Raw genomic sequence first — 25,161 nt, 5'->3', positions numbered from 1 at the left:
TCTGATCCCGGTGACCATACCAGATTGGATCCTGCAACATTATCTTGGGACACGTATTCATAAGAAGTGCTCTAGTTCAATGAATAAACTTTCAAATATATCATCTACCCTGTCTTCTCTCTTTTACATAATTCTATGACTGCTTCTCCTTTATATCTTCCTTCTCTACAGGTTTCTTTTGTATTTTTTTAATTTTTCTTGACCTTCTTATTTGGTTGTAATTCTCACTTTCTTTATATTGCTTATTTAGATGACACATCTTGTACATATATAGAATAGGTGGTACCTGGAACTGAGATGTCTTAGTGAACCATCATTTAAGCAGGAGCCAGTAGTGTGCTGCAATTGCCAAAAAATCCATTAACAGTCCTAGCGAGAAATGATAGTAGTACTTTACACCATGCTGATGAGACTACACTTAAAATACTGCATTCAGTTCTGGTCACCACAATAGAAAAAAGAAGTTGTGATCTGGAAAGTGTGCAGAAAAGAGCAACAAAAACGATAATGGGTCTACAGGCTAAATCATATGACAAATGGTTGAGGAAGCTAGGCATATTTAACCTATTGAAGAGAATGATTAGAGGAATATGATAGTTGTCTTCCAGTACTTGAAGTGTTGTCATAATAACTTGGGGATTTACTTATCCACTAGGGCACCAGAGGGTGGGACAAGAAGTAATGGATGGAAACTTGTCAAGGAAAGATCTAATCTGGATCTCTAAAGAGAAATTGCCTGACAGTGAGAGCAATTAATCAGTGGGATAGCTTGCCTCCTGAGGTTGTAAGTGCTTTATCACCTGAGGTTTTTGAAGAATAGATTGGATGGGCTTTTAATTCACATAGTATAAGGTTCCTACCTTAAATAAGGGGTTGGATTAGAAGACCTCTGAGGGTCCCTTCCAGCCCTATGATTCTATGATTCAAATATTTTATTTCATTGATCTTATAACTATAGGTAATAGATCAATTTATTATGGAAGAATATAATTTAAATAGTCATGGGTGGCTACTGTTAATAAAGTTATTATCATTCCACCTATCAACAATCCATTCCACTCACTCCTTGTTCTTCTTTTCCATCCCACTCAATCTCATGAATGTATCTGTATCCTCTTAAACAAATGTGCTCAACCTGCAGCCCGCAGTCCATATGTGGCCCTGGACAGCTAGTAATGTGGCCCTCCAAGATATAATAAAAATATTAAACAATAAAGAAAGTTTGTTATTTGTATACATTCACTGTTTTATATATGTGGCCCAAGATAATGTGGCCTAGGCAAGCCAAAAGGTTGGACGCCCAAGTCTTAAACTATTATAATATTTCATACATCTAATAAAGTTGGTTCATAGTCTACAAAAGGTTATGATGTAATATATTCAAAGCTTTAAGCTAAAGATAGCCTTCAATCAAAATAAATTATTGTAACTACCATATTGCAACATTATTATTGCAATTAATAGGAAATAATACTAGACCTGAAGTTTGGAATAAAATGAAAATACTCAAAATTATTAATTAAAGTGACTTTATAACAAAATGCTTTTGATTGTGAGATTTGGGGGCTAGGATGCAGAATTCAGATCATTGCAGTGACATTTCTTAAACAGATTGTATAATATGCTTTTTATTTGAAATAGGATCTAACACATCAAATCACTCCTATGAACATTTACAGATGTTTACTACCTTTAGCTCAGAATCGAAACTACATTTCCCAGCAGCCCTCGCTGCTTTTATCTTTAAACGGAAACTAGGTCATTGGAAAGATGATTTAAAAAACTATGAGAGGAAGCCAGCAGTGGAGCTTGGTTGTCTTAAAGGGGAAGCGTCTAATTCAGAAGCTTTGGTAAGAGAAGCGGGAAGGTTGCAGAGTAAGTGAAACCTGGCAGCAGGTTCTGAAACGCAAGAATTAACAGAGTAGCCCATTGTTTGTTTTTAAGAAAATGCAGAAATAGCGAGGGAGAAAAATTAAGTTGGTAAAAAGGTTAAAAGTGTGGAGAATGTGAGTAAAGAAAGGCTGTTCCGACGAAACAAATCGGCAGTAGCAGCAGCAGCAGAGCGAATATAAAAGTGGTTGTCGGTGCAGGTGGTGCCTTTTGGAGAGGATCCCGAATATATATGTAGACAGTTTAGCACAAAAGAGCGACGGGCTATAGGGAAGGGTGGGTTGGAGCGGCGGTGGTTATGGGGGTGGGGATCTTAAGCTGGCAAGAGCAAAGAAGTATCATTGAGTAGCAGAAACCTAGTTTCACACTTGGACACAGCTTTCTTCAAACGGATCCTGTCGGCTGGCGTTGATGGGGCTGCAGCCCAGTATGGCTGAAGGGGAAAAGTGGCCCACTATTGGCTACTAAGCAGCCCTTTTTCCTGCTGGGGACTAAAGTTCCCTGGGACGAGTGAGTGGGGTTACTCAGAGGGCCCCGACTGTGGCTTTTCCTCCAAACAGCAGTGGGCATTGTGTGGGCTTCCCTTCTTTCCCCTGGTAGACAGATGACCCCAGGAAAGCTTCCCCCCTGCCCTCAGCTTGCAGCTAATCCCACTCACAGGTGGGGTCTACCTGTTGGTGACAGAGTGGAGGAGGAAAAGGCCAGGATGGAAATAACTGTACATAGGCAGGAAGGGATTCCCGGGGTCCTGCTGAAAAGGGCAGGTCACAGAACACTTTCCAGAAATCCAACCTGTTTATTTTGGCCTTCAGAAAAGGCAACAGCTTATTGTTCTCAGATTTTGAGCAGCTGCTGCTAACAGGCAATTGGAAGGGGACATTTGTCTCAAAAACAGACAGTTTATGTTCCTGGAAGTTGGCAGACTGATGGGGGAATGCCTAACTTTTGGTGGGAGCAATCAGCAGGGGTCTTTGGCTTCTCTTTTTATCAAGCATTGTTGGGTAGGACACACAATGCCCAAAGTAAATAAAAAGAACACCAAACCGGGTTGTTACAGGGATTAGCAGTGCAGTGTGAATTCCTTCCCCCTCACCTAACTGCCAGGATGTGTTAACATCTTGGGTAATATTGTCCTGAGGGAAGTTAGTGTGCATCTACTAAAACTCACATTTGAACAAAGGGCATGTTTTCCCCTAATACTGTGATTTTCAGTTGCTGGTTGGTTCATTGTAGGCCAAGAAATGGAAAAATAACCTGGAAAGGGCTAGTTTATGTATATATCTCCCAAGTAGATAAATTTAGTAACTAGGTTCTTACAACCAAAACTCTAAACTACAGAGAGTCCTTGACTTACCACCACAATTAGGGCCATAATTTCCATTGCTAAGCAAGACAAGTTTTTAAGTGAGTTTTGCACCATTTTTTGAACTTTCTTGGCACTGTTATGAAATGACTGCAGTTGTTACATTAATAACGCGGTTGTTAAGTGAATCTGGCTTCCCCATTGACTTTGCTTGTCAGAAGGTCACAAATGGTGATCACATGACTCCCAGACATTGCAAATGTCAAATACATGTCAGTTGACACGTGTCTGAATTTTTATCGTGGTGATGCTGCAATAGTCATAAGTGTGGAAAATGGTCATGCCCCCCTTTCAATGCTGTTATAACTTCAAACTGTGACTGAATAGTTGTATGTCAATAACAGTGGTGGGGTTCAATTCTTTTTAATACTGGTTCTGTGGGCATGGCTTGGTGGGCGTGGCATGGATTGGTGGGTGTGGCTTGGTGGACATGGCAGGGAAGGATACTGTAAAATCTCCATTCCCTCCCCACTCCAGGGGACAGTAACTGCAAAATCCCTATTCCTTCCTGATTAGCTGGGACTCGGGAGGCAGAGGATAGATGAGGGTGGGGCCAGTCAGAGTGCTATTTACCGGTTCTCTGAACTACTCAAAATTTCCGCTACCGGTTCTCCAGAACTGGTCAGAACCTGCTGAATACCACCTCTGGTCAACAACCTATATTCGCATTACATGCTACTGTGCCCAGCCAGGTGAACCATGTAGAGGTATAGGGAGATGGCGCACTTTGCATAACACATTGCAACAGGGATTGTGTTTCTACAATATCTTGTGCTATGTCTTTCCTGTTTTATTTCAGCTTAATTCATCTTACTGAACAAATCCAGGCAATAAGGATAAATGGAAGCTGAAGCTAGGGAGGGCTTAACTTCTAAAAGAAGGAATGCTGAACTCCATTCCTTGTGTGAATCAAGGCCTTTTGACTTGAATTTTTTACCTGCTAATATGAAGTGGGGAAATTATGAAACCTGTGCATGGCTAGATGCTTCTTTTTTTCTTCAGCTTTGGAAATGAATTAATACTGAACTGGCCATTCAGACGTCCAATATAAGTAGTGTAACTTAAGCAAAGATGACATATAGTGTCATACTGGAAGTATATATGTTATAAGTGGCAAATGTGCTTGGGAACAGTGTATTATATGCTGCATTAGAAGCTGCTTAACTCTGGTCTGTTCCCCTGCTGTAGGATTTAAGGATGAGCCAGCTGTGCTGAGCCAATGGGAAGAGCATATAGCCATGATGACAAACCTATGGCATGCATGCCACAGGTGGCACACAGAGCCCTCTCTGTGGGCACCCCAGCTGTTGCCCCAATCCAGCTCCACTGCGCATGCGTGCATGCCTCCCGTCGGCCAGCTGGTCTTCAGGTCTCTGCAGCCCATGTGCGAGAGGCAGGGCGCATGCACAGGGGGGCACTTGCATTGAATTTTGGGGCCTCACACGGTGCCCCTGCACCATGTTTTGGCGTCCATGTTGGTGCAGAAGGCCTTCCAGGTCCAAAACAGGGGGCGCCGCTCGAGATTCCTTGCACCCCATTTTGGGCCTGGAAAGCCTCTTCCACCAACCTGAAAGCAAAAAATGGGCCCGGGGGGACCGGTGCGCATGTGTGGGGGCCAGGAGATCATTGGGGATCTCATGTGTATGCACGAGGAGTCGTGTGTGCATGTGCAGGGGAAGTGGGCCATGCACAGGGGAGTTACGTGTGCATATGTTGGAGGGCAGGGTGCAGGGGAGTGTCGCGCATACTTTGGGTGCAGGTGTGCTGTTGCACGTGTGCTTGCGCTTTCAACATGCAACAACAAAAATGTTAGCCATCACTGGCATATGGAAAGCTGTTAAACTATCTCCTTGCACTGCTTAGAGAGCTTATGATGGAAATTGGTTCAGGCAATGGAGATAGGGGTTCTTAAACATATTTGTGTCATGAGCCTTTTTCAAAGTTTGGTGACATACATGGAACCCTTTTTTGAAAAATATATCTAAGCACATAAAATAAAACATGAAGAAATAGATTGTGCTACTGAGGAAGCTAAGTGTACTATTAGCAAAGCATTAAAATAGCAAATATGTAATATAGTAATATTCAACAAAATCAATTACAAGACAGTACACTGTAAGAGTATAATAATTTTAGACAGCAACATGTATTGAAGTTAGATATTTTTGGAGTCTCAAGTCCATACATTATTTTGCTGCCAATTTAAATGTTCGAATAAAAAGCTAGATTTCAGGGAGAGGGTACAGAAAATAAACGTGTGTAATTCGCCCCCTCCCCCCCAATCCAGATTCATGGCCTCCGTAAAAGAGTTGGTAGACTCAAGTAAGAACTCCTTCTTTAAGCCAAGCCCACATTTTTAGGCCAGTGAAAGTACTTGAAGCTTTAAGTGCACGTCAGGGACACACTCAGAAAGGTTGTTGTGGTATGCTTATGACTAAACAGAAAATACCTGTTTTTCAGAAGGTAATTTGTTGAGGTTGCTTTCCACCAGCCATTCTTCTCTCTCAAGTTTCTCTTTATTACTTTAGCCTACCATGTTTGCTTATTTGTTTTGGATACTCTCATTCAAGCAAAGAGCCATGCAGTGCTGTGCTTCCCCCATCTCTCTCTCTCTCTCTTTCTCTCTCTCTCTCTCTCTTTAATTTTATAAACAATTTTCTGAGATCTATATGGGACTGCAATGCATGGTTGGAAACAAATTATGTTTGAGGCTGGTGTACTGCTTTGCACCCAATTTATATAGTTTAATTAAAATAGCATAAAAATAATATTGGCTGACGCAAAGAGATTTGCAGCTGCAAAGAAAACAGTCTACAGGCAGATTGGCACTGACAGCCCAGGCTTTAAGCTGCCTTTTCAAACTGGTACTTTACATGTGGATTTCAGCTTCTCTAATTCCAGCCAGGAAGGCCAACAGGCTGCTGGCTGGTAATTAGGAGAACTGGAAGTCCAGCACATCAGAATAGTTGTGAGAAGGCTGGTTTAAGTTCATATCTGCAGCTTGGGGAATAAATCTTCATGTCTCTGCCTCATTCTTTATTTTGGGGAGTTCATGTTCCCCATAATATAATTTCTGTCAGCATTGTCTTTATTGGCAGAGAACACTTAAAAATAAAATTGGTCAGTTTGTCCTACTTAACAGTCCAAGTGGGAGATCAAGTAGAATAAAAAGGAAGTATTTTGCAAGTCAGTTGAAGGGCAGAACAATCTAATTTGCCCTTAACTGAGGGTACAGGAAATATAAAAGTCCCTCTTAGTTAAACTTAGAAGCTGTTTCCTGACTTTAAAAGTATTTTATGTTTTGTCTGTTTAAATCTAGCATACAATTTTCTGATCTGGGGAATTCTAAAGAATTGAGGCTGTTGAGAAAGTTGACACCAGAAGTCCTGTTCTGCATAGCTATACCGACTTGAATAATGGAGAACACCACCTTGGGGAACATACAATGCAGTGTTTCTCAACCTCAACAACAATTAAGATCTGTGAATTTCAACTCCCAGAATTCTAGGAGTTGAAGTTTATGCATTCAAAGTTGTCAAGTTTGAACATAGTGAATAGTGATTCTTTCTAATTCAAGACTATGTAAATGGATGTCCTCCCTATATGTAGGAAAAAATACAAGGTTTCTTGGCATTGATTGGACTGGCTATGGGTGTACACAACATAGGATAGGCTCCTACCAGCCTATCCTCATTCAGTCAATCAGGTTTCCCAGGCAACTTATACAACCTCTTTAGAAATATTCTCAACTGTTCAAATGACCTTTGTTTCTAAATAGTGTCAAAGGCACTATTTAATGTCCAATCCAGATCTAAATGTACCTAGTGGGGACTGAAAATGGTTTGTGTATAATCCTAATATAAAGGCTTAATCACTTTAAAGCTCAATAGCACTACTACTAAATTTGGGGTCTCTTTTTTATTCCACTTTATTTATTTTAAAAAAGGAAATACTGGTAGAAGCAAAGAATAACAACTCCTGCCCATTTTCCCCATCTGTGACAATGAAGAGGGACGTGGTGGCTCAGTAGGGGTAGTTAAGAAGCTGAGCTTGTCAGTAGTTAAGAAGCTGAGCTGGTTGATCAGAAAGGTTGACAGTTTGTTGGTTCGAATCCCTAGCGCCGTGTAACCGAGTGAGCTCCCATTACTTGTCCCAGCTTCTGCCAACCTAGCAGTTCGAAAGCATGTAAAAAATGCAAGTAGAAAAATATTCCCCTTTAGTGGGAAGGTAACAGTGTTCCGTACGCCTTTGGAATTTAGTCATGTCCGCCACATGACCACGGAGACGTCTTTGGACAGCCCTGGCTCTTTGGCTTTGAAAAGGAGATGAGCACCACCCCCTGGAGTCAGGAACGACTAGCATATATGTATGAGGGGAACCTTTACCTTTACCTTTAACAGTGAAGAAGGGCAAGTGAATGAATAGTGATGATAGCAGCCATAAGGGGAGAAGGCCCATGCAAGCCATTTTGCCTAATCCAAATCCCTGACCCCCAAAATCCTCCTGAGTCCAGCTCTATTTCTATGTTCTTTAGACACATGTAACTATAGTTAAATAGAATAGAATAGAATTCTTTATTGGCCAAGTGTGATTGGACACACAAGGAATTTGTCTTTGGTGCATATGCTCTCAGTGTACATAAAAAATACAATCATTAAGAATCATAAGAGCCAATACTTAGTGATAGTCATAGGTTACTAATAAGCAATCAAATCACATTAGGAAATAAACAGAACAATACAAATTGTAAAAATACAAGCAACATGGTTATAGTCATAAGTGGGAGGAAATAGGTACTAGTAAGGATTAGAAGAAAAATAGTAATATAGTAAATAGTTTGACAGTGTTGTGGGAATTAATTGTTTAGCAGAGTGATGGCATTCAGGGAAAAACTGTCCTTGTGTCTAGTTGTTTTGGTGTGCAGTGCTCTATAGCATCGTTTTGAGGGTACAAGTTGAAACAATTTATGTCCAGGATGTGAGGGGTCTGTAGATATTTTCTCAGCCTTCTTTTTAATTCATGCAGTATACAGGTCCTCAATAGAAGGCAGGTTGGTAGCAATTGTTTTTTTCTGCAGTTGTAATTATCTGTTAAACATATTTTTTTTCCAGATCAAATCGTAAGAAAACACAACAGTATTAAATCTCCCATGAGATCTAATAGCGTTGGGGTTTATGATATTATATCTTTCAGGCTCACAGGGAAACAGATTCCAAATGCTGCTACTTTCATCATGTAGGATATTAATCTGAAGGAAGCAGTTTTTACCTGCTTTATCACTCTTGTGGTATGGTTTTCTCACTACTCTTGTGGACGAACAGTTTAAAACTACATGTGGATGGCCATTGAATTTCAGTAGAAAGAAGGAGGGTTAGCACCAACAATGCATGTATGTTGTACATCCAAGGATTAAAAACGAAACCCAAATATGTCAGAAAGTAAGCAAGTGCACTGCTAATCGAGATGATAACTTAACAATAATTTTCTCGGACTTTATGCTGAGAATCTCAAGGCAAAGCTGCTAGGGATGATGCAATGAAGCCAAGTACAGGACGACTTAAGATAAACATGGGCATGCATAGTTTTTTTCATTTTTTCTCAATGGGATGCTTATGGTTTTCCCTTTACATTTTTTTAGAGTCATAAAGTCATGAATCATTGGGTTTGCTCCCTGTCCACCCATTCCTTGTCCCCTTAATTCAAATTAAAGCAAATTCTATTCACCTTAATTTAGCCAACTTTATGTTTTGTTTTCTTGTTTGTGTGGCTGAATAAATGAGGATTAGGATTTGTGTGTACTCCTGCGATCTTTTGAATCAGATGCAAAAAATGTATGAAATACATGTCGGCACTTGCTTGCATTGAAAAATGTCTCCTTAACAAACTCCCCTTGTATCTGTCAAGCTAGAACAAGTGCTTGCATTCTTCTTGGTCTCTAGAAATGAAAGCGTTAAGATGTTGAGACTGAATCTATTTCTGGACAACTACTGGATTTATGGAGGATGCACAAGTTAGTTTTGGGCTATATCAAATTCCGTCGTGAAAAAAATCTTGGCCTTGCAGGTTGAATTAAATTATTCAGATTGAAACAATTCTTTTCTTTTTGCAGGACATTGTAGTTTATCCCAATAGCATTGTTTCCTCTCTCTTCCACTAAACCGTCCCCTCTTCCCAATTTAGCTTGAAATACACCAGGCATCCCTCTTAGGACTTATCTCTCCGCTTATCTTCATAACTTAATCTGTTCTTTAGTGCTCTATTGTCTTCTAAAGTAGTAAAAAGATAGATGAAGACATTGCTGTCTGGCTTTCCAGTTGCTATAAAAAAGAAAAAAAATGTAGGAAAGTGAAGTGAATATAAAAGAAAAAAAGATGATTTTAGAACTAAGAGGAAGATTGTGGTCCTCTGGATATTTGTGATTGCGGTTTCACTACACCCAGTCAGGTTGGCCAATGGTAAAGAATGCTGGGGTTGTTACTCAGCAACCTCTGAATTGGCACAGGTTTTCTCTGCCTGGTTCATAACTGGTCAGGCAGTTTTCTTCTCACCTGCCAAAAGAAATTTATATGTACTAAACCCAGGTTTGGTCGATTCACTCAATGGATTGAAGATCTGAGGGCACTTACCACCCATGAATGGATTGTTGAGAGTCAGTTATTAATGAAATATGGAACTCCTTTGTACAGTAAGTTAGAAAATGATGATTATACAAATGTATTAAAATTTATGTGTGCTTGAATAATACATTATAAGTATATATAAAAAATTGTAAGTTTTTTTTCATATTAAGCACATTTTATATATAGTTGTGTAAGTATTTGCATTATAACTATCTTTGTGTTTTTCTTTTTTCTCTTTAAAAAAACAACAGTAAAAATTAAATTTAAAAAAAAGCCCAAAGTGAAATTCCCTTGTTCCAGTCCTTGTTTCAATAAAAGCAGGTAAGCTAACTCTTTAGTGGACCGCTTTGGAATATAACCTGAATTTAGGTTTGTTCGTCTGTTCTGTAGACTAACTTTTATCTAAAATATTCCATTTACTTTCCGTTACTCCATCTCCAGAGCAGGATCTGATTTTATTTGGTAAATAGGTGGAGGAAATGCAGATAGTTCATGGATAATTAATGCTCTGGTATTAATTGTATGTCCTTTCTTTCTTCCACCCCCCCCCCCCAGATGTTTCCCTCTTAGGTTGTGAAAGTAATATGTTGGGATATCAAGAAGAAGAGGTAAGACTATTGCCATTAGCAGACATGACCGTATGAACTATTTTCTATTTCACCCATTCTGAAAATATCTGCAGTCAGCGTCCAAGAAGGAAAATAGTTTTTAACAGCCTCCAAGTTTGACTGAATGTGGCGAAATAATAGAGGCTAAAGCAATATTGGCAAAGGTTGCTTCAAAATATGAGGATACTTTATTTCCAAGCATTGTTTCCTACTTTATATTCATGCTTAAAGCAAGTTATTTGGAATAAGAAAGCTTCAGTGCAGAGCCATAGATCTATAGCTTAAGTCACAATCTATAAAAGCTCCTCCCACGCACACCTACATATATGTGATTTATATGGTGGCAGAAAGCTGAATCATGCAAATTCCTCTGGAGAAAAAGTACCTAAATATACATGAGACCATGGTGAGATATTTTGAATAAGACATGTTGTGTAGCCTATCTGCCTTCCTTGTAGCACATATTTATATCTTTCTCAGGACAGAAACTTACACAAAGATTTTTCTTAGGTGCTCACAGCTCAGCTTCACCCTATCTTTTGAATATTCAAAATAAATCTAGTTGAACAAACTATGCTTTGTGTAAGTTAGCCAAGCTTTCCTTATCCATTCATCCTTTATATGTGCTTGACTTGCAACTTTCAGAAGGTGGCTGAGCATTTTGAGGTTTGAAGTTCTGAAGCATACAAATTTGGTGGCAGCTGGGCTGAACATCACATTATTCCTCTGTTTTATCCCTGAGGCAATAGATCAAGTCCTGTTTCCTTGCTCCTCAATTCTTCCAAATGAAGTGAAGGAAAGATATAATAATACTAGTATTTATATTCTGATTGATAATAAAAACAGATATAATTGCATACCTTTGTAATAAGATGGTGGGCCATCTAGTTATAGTACTGGGCATGTATGTTTAAGGTTTAAGAACTTCATCTTTATGTAATAACTTAATTGACTTGTAGCTAGCTGTGATTAGCTTGCATAAGTTTAATTAGACTAGGTGTGGCCCCGTAAATATTCATTCTCTCTGAACATTGGCCTTTCTGGCTGGGTTAGGATGAGTTTGGAGTCTTAATGACACCCGGAAAGTCATAGATTCCCCATAATAACTATTGGAAAAGCATAATCATGTTTATCAAATAGACTTTGTATATTTCTTTTTTCCAATGCTTGAGAAATCTGTCTTGAGTCTCTTTCCAGCCTTTTGATATTAATATAGTAAAGCTTTTGTACAATCATAATGAGCTTCTGTTTATGCATTCAATTCTTTTGGCTGAAAAAGGGGGAGATCTCTCTGGTTTAGGTGCTAACATTTAGAGAAGTGTTGCAAATTAAGTGGACTCTAAAGATGTATTTTTTTCCTCTGGGTCTGAACCTAGGAACTGACTACTGTCCGTGTGCAAGATCCTCGAATACAAAATGAGGGCTCATGGAATTCTTATGTGGATTACAAAATATTTCTCCATGTAAGTATAGAAATACTGGGGGGAAAAAACAGCAGTAAGTAACAGAACAGAATAACAGACTTGGAAGAGACCTTTTGAGGTCTTCTAGTCCAACCCTCTGCACAAGCAGGAGACCCTGTATCAATCCACACAAGGTTGGCCATTGTGGGAGGCATGGCCCATCCCCGTCCTCCAGCTCTGCCACACATGTGAGACGAGCCTCCTGCAACAGCCAACAGACCCTGGGCAAACCCGTTGTTAAATTCCCCCCCACCGCTATCAAAATGGATCCTGGGCGCTTATGCTGCAATCGAGAAACGGGAAATTGAGTGGCCGGCATAAGAGAAGGAGAAGGACCAGGGAGAAGAAAGAGGGAAAGTGGCCTCCTCCTATCCTTGCACCTGCTGCTCCGTTTCCCATTTCTTCATTGCAACGCCACGCTGCAGAGCTTTCCCAACCCACCACCCAGATTCCCTTGCTTCCCCCAAGCATTTCTTTGCCTACCTGATTTCCAGGTCTGTTGCGTTTCTCCATCACATTTCTTGCCTTCATGTGCAGGAAATAAAAGCTTGTGGGACTGAAAAAAAAGTTTAATCAATCATTTCCAACTTTGTGAGATCTTTTTTTTCTGTGAGAAGTTGGAATTGATTGATTGGACTTTTTTTTTAGTCCCACAAACTTTTATTTCCTGCGCACAACGGCGAGAAATGCAATAGCGAAATGCAACAGAGCTGGAAATCAGGTAGGCAAAGAAATGCTTGGGGGAAGCAAGAGCATCTGGGTGCTGAAATGGGCCCATCTATTTCCAGCAGTTGCCCAGGCCCGCTGGAGGAAAGGCTGGCATCTACTGGCACTTACATGCAGTGGCATTCCAGCTGTGGCTGGGAAGGGGCAGCTGGTATGGGCGCTGGAGGCAGGACGCCTGCTCATTTCAGTACCCTCTCTGAACCACTGGCGCTTCGCCAGCATTTTAGCTCTGGGCTGCTGCCTTATGTGCAGGCCCTGCCCCCCCACTGCCTGAGGCAGTTTTTGCCTGAGTGACATGATTGAAGGTTTCCGTCGTTCCTCTCTTGGACTTTTGGGGAGGGTTTTTTTTTTTCCCCTGCCTGGAAGGAAGTTGAATGAAAACCAGACGTTGAATGAAAACCAGACGTCTAACTGGTTCGCTGAACTCAGCGAAAAATTAGGTTGTACCAACTGATGTGAACCAGCTGAATCCCACCATTGTAGCTATCCAAAAAGCCTCCAGGGATGGAGGTCTCACAACTTTTGAAGGAGAGCTGGTTAATTGTTCTTATTGTTAGGAAATTTCTCCTTAGTTCTAGTTTACTTCTTTCCTTGATGATAAACTATTTTCTTGCATGCTTTGCAAAGAACCAGACATGAAACACACATCTGCTATTGATGTGGAAAAGAACCTTGTGCTTGGTTTTTTATTTCTGCGGACTTACTTAGTGCAGAAGTAACAAAAAACAGTGAGAATTTCCCATTATTCTTTCATTCTGCAAACTGTTGTACTTTACAAGCATGGGAAAATTGCTTCTGGTTAGTGCAACTTTTAAGATGTGTGGAGTTCACCTCGCGGAAGAGAAAGAAGTCTGGGAGTTGAAGTTCGCACGTCTTAAAGTTGCTGAGGCCAGGGAGACAGCCATTTTTGACCCATTTCTTTCCCCATCCATTTGTTAGGAATTATTACTTTTGTAGACATTCTATGCCTACTTGAGGTATATTGCAACTATTTTCCCTGGTTCCCCCGAAAAATCATAAAACTGGTATTTTCTGGCATTTTTTGGATGTGTGAACCACTGAGCCATGGTGGTGCAGTGGTTAGAATACAGTATTGCAGGATAACTCTTCTTACATTGCCAAGCGTTCAATTCCTTTGATCCTGACTGACCTAAGATTGATTCAGTCTTCCATCCTTCCAAGGTCAGTAAAATGAGGACCCAGATTTTTGGGGGCAATATACTGAGCCTGTAAATGCTAAGAGTGTGCTATAAAGCACTGTGAAGTGGTATATACCATATTTTTCGGAGTATAAGATGCACCTTTTTCCCTCAAAAAAGAGGCTGAAAATCTGGGTGCGTCTTATACACTGAATACAGCATTTTTTTGTCTCCTGAAACCCTGCCCCCTTCACCAAAATGGTCGTGCATAGCTTTTAGGAACCTTGCAGAGTGCTCCTGGGGGCTGGGGGGGGGGCAAAATTGAGCAAAACCAGCCCTTTTTTTGCTCATTTCTGCCCTCGTTTTGCTCAATTTTGGCCCTCACAGCCCCCAGGAGCATTCTATAAGTCTCCTAAAGGCTATGCATGCCCTTTTTTAAAAAAAACCAGTGGGCCCATTTTTGCAAAAAAAGGGCCAGTTTTTGCGAAAAAAGGGCCATTTTTCAGAGGTCTGCAGAGTGCCAAAGCCTTTTAAAAAATTTTTCCTCTTCAACACCTTGGTGTGTCTTATACTCCGAAAAATATGGTAAGTCCAATTTAAGTAAATTTAACAGCTAATTTTCAGCAATATATTCCTGAAGGTTATTAGGAACCATGAAACAGGGAATGGGGCTTGATGCAGACTGCCCCATTGTCTTCCGAATGAGCTTTGAAGGGAGAGAAATCAATATGCATAGTTTCAGTGTGGACATAGAAGCTGGTTTGCTTTAGGAGAAGAACGGGAGACAATACACTAGTAATCTTGGATTTTCAACCACAGTTGAATCCAAGGTTTCTGTTGCTAAGCAAGACAAGTTGTTAAGTAGGTTTTATGACCTTTCCTGTCACCGTTGTTAAGTGAATCACTGCAGTTTTTAAGTTAGTAACATGGTTGTGAAAGAATTTTGCTTCCCCCTTGATTTTGCTTGTCAGAAAGTTACAAATGGTGATTCCATGAACCAGCGACATTGCAACTGTCATGCCATTTGCCAAGCATCTGAATTTCAATCACATGATCATGGTTATATCATAAGTATAACAAACAGTCATAAGTCACTATTTTCAGTGCCGTTGAAACTTTGAATGGACAATAAATGAATGGCTGTAAGTCATGGGCCACCTGTATTGTTATGTTCCAGGTGTGAACTTCCCTGTAGCACCTGACTGACGGAACAGACAGAACTTTGGTTTCATGCACCTTTCCTTAAATTATTATTAAAAATTGCAACCAACATCAATCTATTGTTTCCCCACTTTTTACATTGCACAGTATGAAATGCTTTGAAAATCAAATTAAATAGAAAAAGTAAAACATGACAAAAAGAGAATCGTGGTGTAACTTTAAAGAGGCAGACAGGCAGTGCATATTTTTGTAACTAATATAAACAAAATTGAAAGCTACTTTATACTTCTTTTTTTGTTTTATTCACCAGTTTTCTTTATTCGTTTTTCTTAAATTTGTATTCCTTTTATTTGCATAAAATTTTTCAATAAAAAGCAATTTTAAAAAATCAAATGGATTTTTTAAAAAAAATGACGTTTAATCAAAGTTCATTCTTAAAACCAAAAAATGCTATGGTAAAAGCTGTTTATCATAGCAATTCTCTATTAGCACAGCAGCCAGCAGAGGGAGACAGTATAGAAAGAGATTTGGAGTGAAAAAAAACAGGTGGAATAAACCTTGTATCAACAACAATCTTTCTTCTTATTTTACAGACCAATAGTAAAGCTTTCACAGCCAAGACATCTTGTGTCCGCAGACGATATCGTGAGTTTGTGTGGTTAAAGAAACAGCTGCAAAAAAATGCTGGCTTGGTGTAAGTGTGAGGTTGTGTTTTTTTTAATAGTGGCTTAAACCATCAAAGGACATTTGCACATCATTTGAAAATATTTCAGTGATAAACGAATATAATTTTTTGGACTGGTGGTAACACTGGCACTTTTAAACTTACCTTAGAAATGTCAAAGTTGAAAATATGCTTGAACTGTAATGTATAATTGTGCATTAAAACTGAATAGAATTCAAGCAAAGAGCTTTAGCTCATCTGCATATTGACAGACCTAGAGCCAATTTCTTAGGTGAAAATTCAGTAAATTGAGGTCTTTCATGGAGGACTAATGGCAATTCCAAAAGATAATGATGGTTTTATATTTTGAATTTTACTTTTCATTTTATGCATTTCAAAGAAAGCTTAATGAGCTTGTTGCTTTTATTGCAAAATACAATTTATAAACTTTCAGGGGAAAAGATCCCTAACCTTGACTTATCATCTTGGAACAATCACCCCAAACCTTTTCATAAATCCACCTTATGGATATAACACAATAGTGTTTGAAGGTACTGCTTGAGCTTGCAGAGGATTTGAATTTTTGCAAAGAGAGCTGTTAATGATGCAGAAGTCCAACTCTTGTAGAAGATACATTCTTCTTTGTCAGCATTGCTGCTGAATTAAATTAGCTTCACTGTAGGCTCCAAGCATTGATGGGAATAGACTTTTAGTAGAATGGTAACACCTATTTTGGTGAAGAAGAAGGTCACGGAGTAGCAGAAGATTGCTAATTACTTTTTATTTGTGGATGCATCCTCAAGGAGGGATATATTTTTATATGTATGTAAATCTGTCCCTTGTATCCTTTAGGCCTGTCCCAGAACTTCCAGGGAAATCTACTTTCTTCGCAGGCAATACTGATGAATTCATTGAGAAACGAAGGCAAGGATTGCAACAGTTCTTGGAGAAGTGAGTGGGGAACAGGATTATTATTGGAGATAGAACATTTTCTGGATCCCACCTGAATAGAATTTATCATCAATTTTATAATGGTGTGGAGAAGATAACATAATCAAGATAGTTTCAATTTATGTGAATAACCGAACTTGTAGCTTAGTTGATTTTTTAAAAAACAAAATCAAAAAAATATGACAAGAAAAAGTTGATATACAGGTAGAAATTTTTTGAAAACCCAAAGCCTGTCAAAAAAAGACATATCTCAGATACAGATCAATGGTCCTGGCAAATTTCCTAGGAATTTCCTAGGAGTGATATTGATCTCCCCTTCTGCAGCTATAGGAACAAATCAATAATTGACAGTATTCCCATTACAATGGCAGAAAACTTTGATGCCACAGCAGCTCTGCTATTAGGACTCTAACAATGGTGGGGAAAAGCATGCCAGTGTGGATGGAGAAAGCCATATATTTGCTACAAAAACTTCTTTCGTTTCCTTCTGTACGGGAAGAATTATATGCTAGCACTATAGTTGGCACATCCCTTCCCCCTCTCAATGGAAACATTGCAGTCAAATTGAACAAAGGCTGGCCAAGGCTGCCAAAATAATTTTTTTAAAAGAAAGGTGGGGTGGGTGGGGGTATTTCTTCTACCGTAGATTCTAACTTCATACCTTGAGGGTCACTCTGTCTCTCAGAATCTAAGTTGTGCTGCAGCAGTAAAAGCTATTAAAACTTCAAATGGAAAGTACTGTTTCTGAAGATCTGATTATTGTAGCATTTGTGCTTAGAATTTCCAATTCTTTTATTCATATTCTAGGACGGTACAGAATGTTGTACTCCTTTCAGATAGCCAGCTGCACCTTTTCCTACAAAGCCAGCTCTCTGTACCAGAAATTGAAGCTTATGTGCAGGGTCGGGGCCCTATGAGTGTCACTGATGCCATTCTCCACTATGCCAGGTCCAACTGTGGTTGGATTCAGGAGGACAGTCATTCAGCTTTGCTGGCTGTGCATGACTTTGGCAACAGGTGAGTGGAACGGATCTAATGGTCCAGAAGACAGTAATCACAGTTTCTTTTCCAGGATTTTTTGTACTTCCTGTCTTCTATGCTTGTCCATGGCTCCCCTTCCTTTTTATCAGTCCTTGTTTGCAAGATCTCTGATACAGATTGTACTAGAGCTGTAGAAATAAATATTCCAAAATCAAATCTGGAGGGGACACTTAGATATGGGACTTTAACTTCTCTGCGATAATGTCAGTTGTATGGACATGACAGGAGCATAGGTATGACTGAGATGGGGAAGTAGGTGCTTGGAGTATGATTGCATGTATGATCTGAATTTAGGAATGTGCATATATGTTGGGGCTCGAAACCCAGCAATAAATGTGAGTGTAGAGCCAGAAGGATTGACCATAGCTATTTGGTGCTGAATCCAACAGCTAACTTTTTCTTTCTCTTAACCCACCTAATAGGAAAAGGAAGTGGGAGATCACTATTTGGCTGGAAATTGCTTTATGTGTTCAACAGTTGACTTTCTGTCTATTGTATCTGTCTGTCTTTCTCTCAGACTGGTTCTGTTTCCTTCTTAATGAAGAATCACTTCTAGAATTTTTGATTAAGTAGCAATGACAGGTATGATTTTGGCAGATAATGTGAGCTTTTAGCAGAAAAAGGACCCAATTTCTCATTCGTTTGTACCATAATTTATGGCATCATTTTCTTGTTTGATTCTATGGAATTTTAATGGAATTCCCAAACACATTCAGATTTGATTGTGACTTGTATCCAGTCCATATGGAAAAATATATCATTCTTTTTTCCTCCATATCCCAAGTTTTATTTGCATGTAGAATTTGGAGTAGCAGATGTTAAAATGGTTTTGTCACACTGTCTAATATCCTAGCATCTATTATCTTTTAAGGGATTCATATATATATATATCTGTTAAATGTGGTAGTTTGTTTCTGTAAGAAACTGAGTTAGTTATGCATGGTGAAGACAGTTTTAGATGTGTTTACCTTCCAGACATTTCTATACTTGCATCAAATTACAGCACAAACAACAAACTTTTGACAGCATCCTTTTCTGCCTCCGCAAGATGTAACTTTCACCTAATTCCCCAGCCCATACTTGTGTTATCATTGTTAAACTAGTACTTTCTCCCTTATCCTAATAGATGTTTTGCCATGGATATAATCTAATATGCTTTATTAATCAGTCTGTGACACAGCCAGGGAACCTCTAGCTTAAAACCTATTGGCCACTTAGGCTATACCAGTGCTTCTCAATTATTTTCTGTCATGCCCCCCCTAGGAAGAAGAAAACATTTCGCGCCCCCCCCCCCCGCGCGACTGTAAATAGTATAATTTGTCTATAAAATTGTTATAAGTACACCTCTGCATAACATAGCACACCGGTCTTTCCTCGTCTCCCACCGTAGTCACATGCTTTCTTTCCTCTTTCCCTCTTACTTGTCTATCCTTCCTTCCACCCTCCCTTCCTCCTTCCCTTCCTTCCTGCCTCCCTTCCAGTTCCCTCCTTCCTCTTTCCCCCTGCCTGCCTGCCTTCTTTCCTCTTTCCCTATCCTCCTATCCTTCCTTTCTCTCTCCCTCCTTCCCTGCCTCCCTTCCAGTTCCATTCTTCCCTCCTTCCTTCTGCCTCCTTCCTGCCTGCTTGCCTTCTTTCTTCTTTCCCTCTTGCTTGTCTATCCTTCCTTCCACCCTCCCTTCCTCCTTCCCTTCCTTCCTGCCTCCCTTCCAGTTCCCTCCTTCCTCTTTCCCCCTGCCTGCCTGCCTTCTTTCCTCTTTCCCTATCCTCCTATCCTTCCTTTCTCCCTCCCTCCTTCCCTCCCTCCCTTCCAGTTCCATTCTTCCCTCCTTCCTTCTGCCTCCTTCCTGCCTGCTTGCCTTCTTTCCTCTTTCCCTCTTGCTTGTCTATCCTTCCTTCCACCCTCCCTTCCTCCTTCCCTTCCTTCCTGCCTCCCTTCCAGTTCCCTCCTTCCTCTTTCCCCCTGCCTGCCTGCCTTCTTTCCTCTTTCCCTATCCTCCTATCCTTCCTTTCTCCCTCCCTCCTTCCCTGCCTCCCTTCCAGTTCCATTCTTCCCTCCTTCCTTCTGCCTCCTTCCTGCCTGCTTGCCTTCTTTCCTCTTTCCCTCTTGCTTGTCTATCCTTACTCCCTCCTCCCTTTCTTCCCTCCCTCCCTGCCAGCAGCTCCTCCAGCATCCCAGCTGGAAGCAGCAGCACAACAGTCGCCGTTACCAGGGGCGAAGGGGTGGCGGTGGCAAGATCGGGCGACCGCCGCCCCTTTGTCCCTTCCCCAACAGCGGCTGTTGCGCTTCCGCTTCCAGACAGAATGCTGGCGGGGAGGCGAGCTACCTGCATAAAGACACCGCCGAGGGCATGGCAGAATATATCCCGGCTTGAAGTGGCAGCGCTGGGGACTGCTCAGAGACTCATCAGAGCCGCGGGCTGGAGCTGTGCAAAAGGTCTGCTTGGGCTGGGGGGGTGGGGGGGGGGAGGGAAGCCTGGGACAGCCATGCTTCCCTCCCTCCCACCCCCGCCCGAGCAAGCTTCTTGCACAGCTCCAGCCCGCGGCTCCAATGAAAATCCACAGTCCGAAGTGCTGCCACTTCCAGGCGGGATATATTATGCCTCGCCCACGCCGCCGCCGTTGCACCCAGATGGAAAGGGAGCCTTCGCGCCCCCCTTTATGGAGCCTCGCGCCCCCCCAGGGGGGCGCGCCCCACTATTTGAGAACCGCTGGGCTATACCAACAGTTATACCAACTTTTCTATTAGACCTGTGCATTACTTTTTGTATATTCTTATTTAAGTAGTCCTTACAAACCAGATCTCTTCCGGTATCCTCCTGGAATTGAGCAAGTTTACTACTATTGCAGAAGAAAATATAGATCATTTTGAACATGTACTTAGTGTTTTTCTGGAATATTGTTAAATCTGTGTCCAGTAAACATTACCCCCCATGTATAACAGCTGCGTAAAATCCAGCATGTTTTGACAGATAGCTAAATTCACTGGTCTAGCCATCTTCAGAATACTTCTCCTTGTTCATCCCATCCAAAGTTAAAGAGAATTTTTACAGGATGCTTTCCTGCGGACTGATGAAAGTTGAAAGGAAGTGAAAAGAAACAACATTTTTTGCCTTAACATATCTTATATATAATAAATAGGAACAATAGTATTTTCTGGCAGCATGCTTGTGGCCGGATAGGGAATCACTTATTGGGTAGGCACACTGTGTTGGCATTGATATTGGTGCCATCTCAGAAACTGGGGTATAACACTTGGACATCAGAAAGCGCTTATAGACCTCTAGTCATGTTCTAGACCAGCGATGGCGAAACTTTTTTGGCTCACGTGCCATAAGGGGGAGAGCGCAGGGGGTCGTGTGTGGGCGTGCCACACCCATAATGCAATGCGGACCCCCATGCGCATGTGCGCATGAAAGGCGCACCCCCCCATTTTTAACATGATTTTTTCGCCCTCCCCAGGCTCCAGAGGCTTTATAGGAGCCTGGGGAGGGCGAAAACAGCCTCCCCCAGCCCCCAGAAGCCCTCCGGAGGATTCAGGGACCTTCAGGAGGCTTCCCTGAAGCCTCTGGAGGACTAAAAAGGACCCTATGAGCACTCCTGTTTGCTTGTAGGGTCCTTTTTAGTCCTCCAGAGGCTTCAGAAAAGCCTCCTGAAGGTCCCTGAAGCCTCCAGAGGGCTTAAACCGATCCTACGAGCAAACCAGAAGTCCGTTCCTGAACTTCTGGTTTGCCCATAGGGCCGTTTTTTTGCGCTCCGGAGGCTTCAGGGAAGTTCTTGAAGCCTCCGGGGGGCCTCGGGGCGGGGGAAGGCTGTTTTCACCCTCCCCAGGCTCCTATAAAGCCTCTGGAGCCTGAGGAGAGCGAAAAATGGGTTTAAAAAAGGCTGAACTCAGCTGGCCAGCACGCACATGCACACTGGCCAGCTGACAGGGCAACGCCTCGCGTGCCCTGATAAATGGCTCCGTGCCATAGGTTCGCCATCCCGGTTCTAGACCATGAACCTCTGAGCAGTAGAATTCTGGGAATGAATCAGCAGCTTTAAATTAAATATTTCTTTCTTTCTCTATTGCTCTCAACTCTCCTGGTATGTGCTCAAGTTTTGATGAAGAAAGCCAATTTGTCCAAAGCTCCATAGAACCACTCCCTCATTGGAGTGACGTCAGCATAGATGGCAACAAATTGGAGAGTCCGTGTTCTGAGGAAGATGACCATCAACCAACAGGACTGCTACAGGCTGGTTCCACAGCATCAAATCACATCGACAATTAGCGAGAATAAAAAAGCCCATTCAGGATGTGCTTTGGAGCTCAGCATAAACTTTTGTCACTTAGTTGAAAATTATTTGGATTATTAGAACTCCAGGTGGAAGTGCTTGGATTATTTCTAGTGGTTTGGGTGTGAACAAACCTGGACCAGTGAAATGTTTGAACAATTAGAATTGAAGCATATGAATGCAGAAATAGTTTTCCAGTATGCTTTTTTTTCTGCTCTTCCACTTTGAACCCTCGTCTTCCTCAACTTTATGTATATTTTGACAAATTATCCTGCATAGGAAAGCGCTCTGGCTTGTTGACTATGTTCTCTTCCCTCGTCCTCCATATCTTTATCTGATAATGCTTGCTGCACAACCCCAGCTGTCTTTTGTAGGTGTATCAAAACTATTTGCCTGTAGTAGGGCTTCTTTTTAAGATGGTGCCAGAAAGCCCACCTGCTTGCCATGAACGCCAAATCCACATCTGGGTTCTTTGGTAGATATACACAGCTGGGACAAATGGCCAGACTCCCTCCCCAATTCATTATTGCTGGAGCTGCTAAGAGGAGCATGTTATAAATATTCAAGGGAAACGAGGAATGACAATCTGTATTCTTAGTTGTTAGGTGCACATCCTGGGAAGAGTCATTCTTGCTATATTTCATTGCTTTGACACAGCATACAATTTGACAAGGAGACAGTAATAAACCCCATCTTATATACTAAATAAAAATTGTACTTGTCTGCCTAAATCCTCTTATCAGTATCATTACTATAGCAGCAGCAAAACAGCAATTCCATAAGTCTAGATATCTCAGTTTGCAGATTTCTTATTTGACTTGTTTGATCCTTGAGCAAAACATAAAATTGAAATCAACAGACTTTGAAGAGCCTGGAGGATCTGCAAGTGCCTGCTTGAGATGTTCCAGTCCTTTCCTTTTTCTTCCCTTCCCCCTGCATTTCCACACACTACACAATAGAAGCTAAATATCAGACCTATGTTATTTCTCTCCCAGTTTTTGTCCTTTAAACTGGGCAGAGAAACAAGAATAAGGCAATTTTTGCCACAAGTAAATATTTATCCTATGGGCAGTGGCTTTTTTGTTTGTTTGTTTAACTAAATTACTTGAGGGTTTTTTGTCTTCTTTGTGTTCTCTTGTGATGACAATCTCAACAAATTACATGAAAGCAGAACAATTATTACTTAAAAAGAACTAGTACATTGCTTCTCTTCCCACTCTTACCTTCTGATGGTCATTTTTAATTTGAATTTTGCTTTTATTATAGAACCCACAAAGGAACAATGCTTAAAGCTATAAAAAAGCTAAGTAAAATAAATAAATAAAATAAAATGGTAAAAAATGGTGGGTTTTCATGTATGTGTGAAATATACAGTACACATACATGTATGCACAAGCCCACACAAACCATTTCACTGAATGGTTGCCATATTTTATAATTATCCATATCTAAACTAAGTCAGTAAGTGATTTGCTTGTAAAATATTAATCCTGTAGACTTCTAAATTGTTGGGACCATATATTTATTTTTCCAATGCTGAAATCTTTTAATATAAACAGATAATCTACTTTCTTTATATGCATAAGAGTATGGTTCAAAATGAACATCCGGAAATATTAAATCTTTTCTCAAAATTGACTTAATACATGTAATAGTTTCTTCCCCCATGGAACCTTTATAATACCCTGTATAAACGTATATTTAATCAAAGCATTGATTTCACTGCTGTTCCCGTCATCTGAGGATTTACTCAAGCTTCTCCAATGTTTGTGATGAGGACCTGGGGAGAAAATGAATCACCTTTTCTTTCATGATTTTACAGTTTGTAGAATAAGAATAAAGTAAACCCATACTAGAATTGCCTTTAGTTGATGTTTCTCAGTATGTGGGTCATGAAGAAAACTGCAACAGGTTGCAAAATGGTAATATTCAGCAGCAGTTTCCTCAGTTGTATCAATTGTCATAAAATTACAACATGCCAATCCTATGGTAAGTGCATTATGCTTACAAGAAATCCCTGAATTTATATTTAAAAAACCATTCTGTTCTCAAACCAACTATCTTTCTTTCTCACACCAAATGTGGTCCAAATTTATTTTGTCAGCCAAGAGTTGCCAAATGTTTGCTTTGACTTATTTGTAAAAATAAAGGGATATAAATAAATAACAGATCTCACATTTCAACTATTTTCACATAGAGAAACATACAGTTGCATATGTACATATATATATATATGCCTTCCTTCTAGCAAAATATAGAAAACAAGGGGGTTGGGGAGGATGTAGCCGATGTAAGAGGGGAAAAAAGGATATGCTATGAAGAAAAAAAAAGTGAGGCTCATAATTAGATGAATTTGAAGAATCATAAACAAAGGAAAGAAAATAGAAAAACTCCCTTTTCAGGCAGGATTAAATTCACCACACAAATAGCCCTTTTCAAGCCTCAAGTAATCTTTGGGCTAAACCATTAAAAATAGGCATGTGATATCTTATCTAATGGATGCATTTAGGCTAATTCTTTGTTTTCAATCACATCTGTTATCAGAGAAGGTAAAGCTTGTATTATCGATAAACATGGCACCTTTCATTCCTGAAGACAAACAAAATACACTATTAGTTTCACCAAGGATTGTTTTGGACAGACACACCCACATCTCACACAAATGAGTTGTTGTACTACAATAGATTGACTTGAAATGACTAAGATCCAATAGGCAATGCTATTTCTCCTTCCAATTCTAAAAAATGCAAATCTTTGCCTTTGCTAGAGCTGGGACCTTCAGTCAATGTGATTGAGGGGTGCCATATTCCTTTGAGCTGGCCCTGATACTAAGGGAATTTTTTTCTCCTCAGATGACTTTGTTACCTCAAATTTGGAAACTGTGATGATCAAAATTACAGCAACCATTAATTGGAAGTACAAAATAATGGGATATCTTTCTGTTTCCTCTCTACCAAGGAAGATGTAACAGGGAATATTTATGTAGCAATTTTCACTTAATTGTTACATAAGAACTTTGTAGGAGGTCACTCACTTCTGCCTTACAAAATGTAGCGGAGTTACTATAGATAAGGCCATTGGAGAGCTTTAATTAAGACAGTTTTCTACAATGGATTTGCCCATTGCTTATGAAATTGTATATTTTGATATAGATGAAGATAGCATATGGGCCACAGCTGACTTTGCAGGCTTATTTTGTGTTTGAAACTTGGACCACATAAGATTTTTGGTTGAATAATCTTTTTGCTTGATGATGGACCAAT

The 25,161-nt window shown here is 40.4% G+C and overlaps 1 protein-coding gene across 6 annotated transcripts; it reads left to right on the top strand.

Moving 5' to 3' along the window:
- The first annotated feature begins 1,778 nt into the window (after nucleotides 1–1,778).
- SNX11 (sorting nexin 11) lies at nucleotides 1,779–23,756 on the top strand. 6 transcript variants are annotated; one of them, XM_081970991.1, is made up of 8 exons: nucleotides 1,832–1,850; nucleotides 10,125–10,194; nucleotides 10,429–10,481; nucleotides 11,858–11,944; nucleotides 15,564–15,664; nucleotides 16,487–16,585; nucleotides 17,393–17,602; nucleotides 21,723–23,756. In XM_081970991.1, the coding sequence occupies exons 3-8, from the start codon at nucleotides 10,458–10,460 to the stop codon at nucleotides 21,892–21,894; spliced, it is 693 nt and encodes a 230-aa protein (XP_081827117.1). In that variant the 5' UTR covers nucleotides 1,832–1,850; nucleotides 10,125–10,194; nucleotides 10,429–10,457; the 3' UTR covers nucleotides 21,895–23,756. The 6 variants fall into 6 exon arrangements, with proteins under 6 accessions (XP_081827120.1, XP_081827119.1, XP_081827117.1 ...); XM_081970990.1 differs by lacking the exon at nucleotides 1,832–1,850 and adding an exon at nucleotides 1,851–1,875; XM_081970992.1 differs by lacking the exon at nucleotides 1,832–1,850 and adding an exon at nucleotides 1,970–1,988.
- Nucleotides 23,757–25,161: the final 1,405 nt, after the last annotated feature.

This window comes from Natrix helvetica (assembly GCF_964273705.1).
Source record: "Natrix helvetica genome assembly, chromosome: Z".
Taxonomy (NCBI): Eukaryota; Metazoa; Chordata; class Lepidosauria; order Squamata; family Natricidae; genus Natrix; species Natrix helvetica.
The sequence above is the reverse complement of the archived record's forward strand: the minus strand, read 5'-3'. Positions and strand labels throughout refer to the sequence as shown.

What these genes read in the sequence shown, in the direction of transcription:
- SNX11 (XM_081970994.1), top strand. Translation starts at nt 10,458, where the DNA reads ATGTTGGGATATCAAGAAGAAGAG. An exon ending in ATTACAAAATATTTCTCCAT is followed by an intron (nt 11,945 to 15,563) that starts GTAAGTATAGAA and finishes CTTATTTTACAG; the next exon opens with ACCAATAGTAAAGCTTTCAC. An exon ending in GTGCATGACTTTGGCAACAG is followed by an intron (nt 17,603 to 21,722) that starts GTGAGTGGAACG and finishes TATGTGCTCAAG; the next exon opens with TTTTGATGAAGAAAGCCAAT.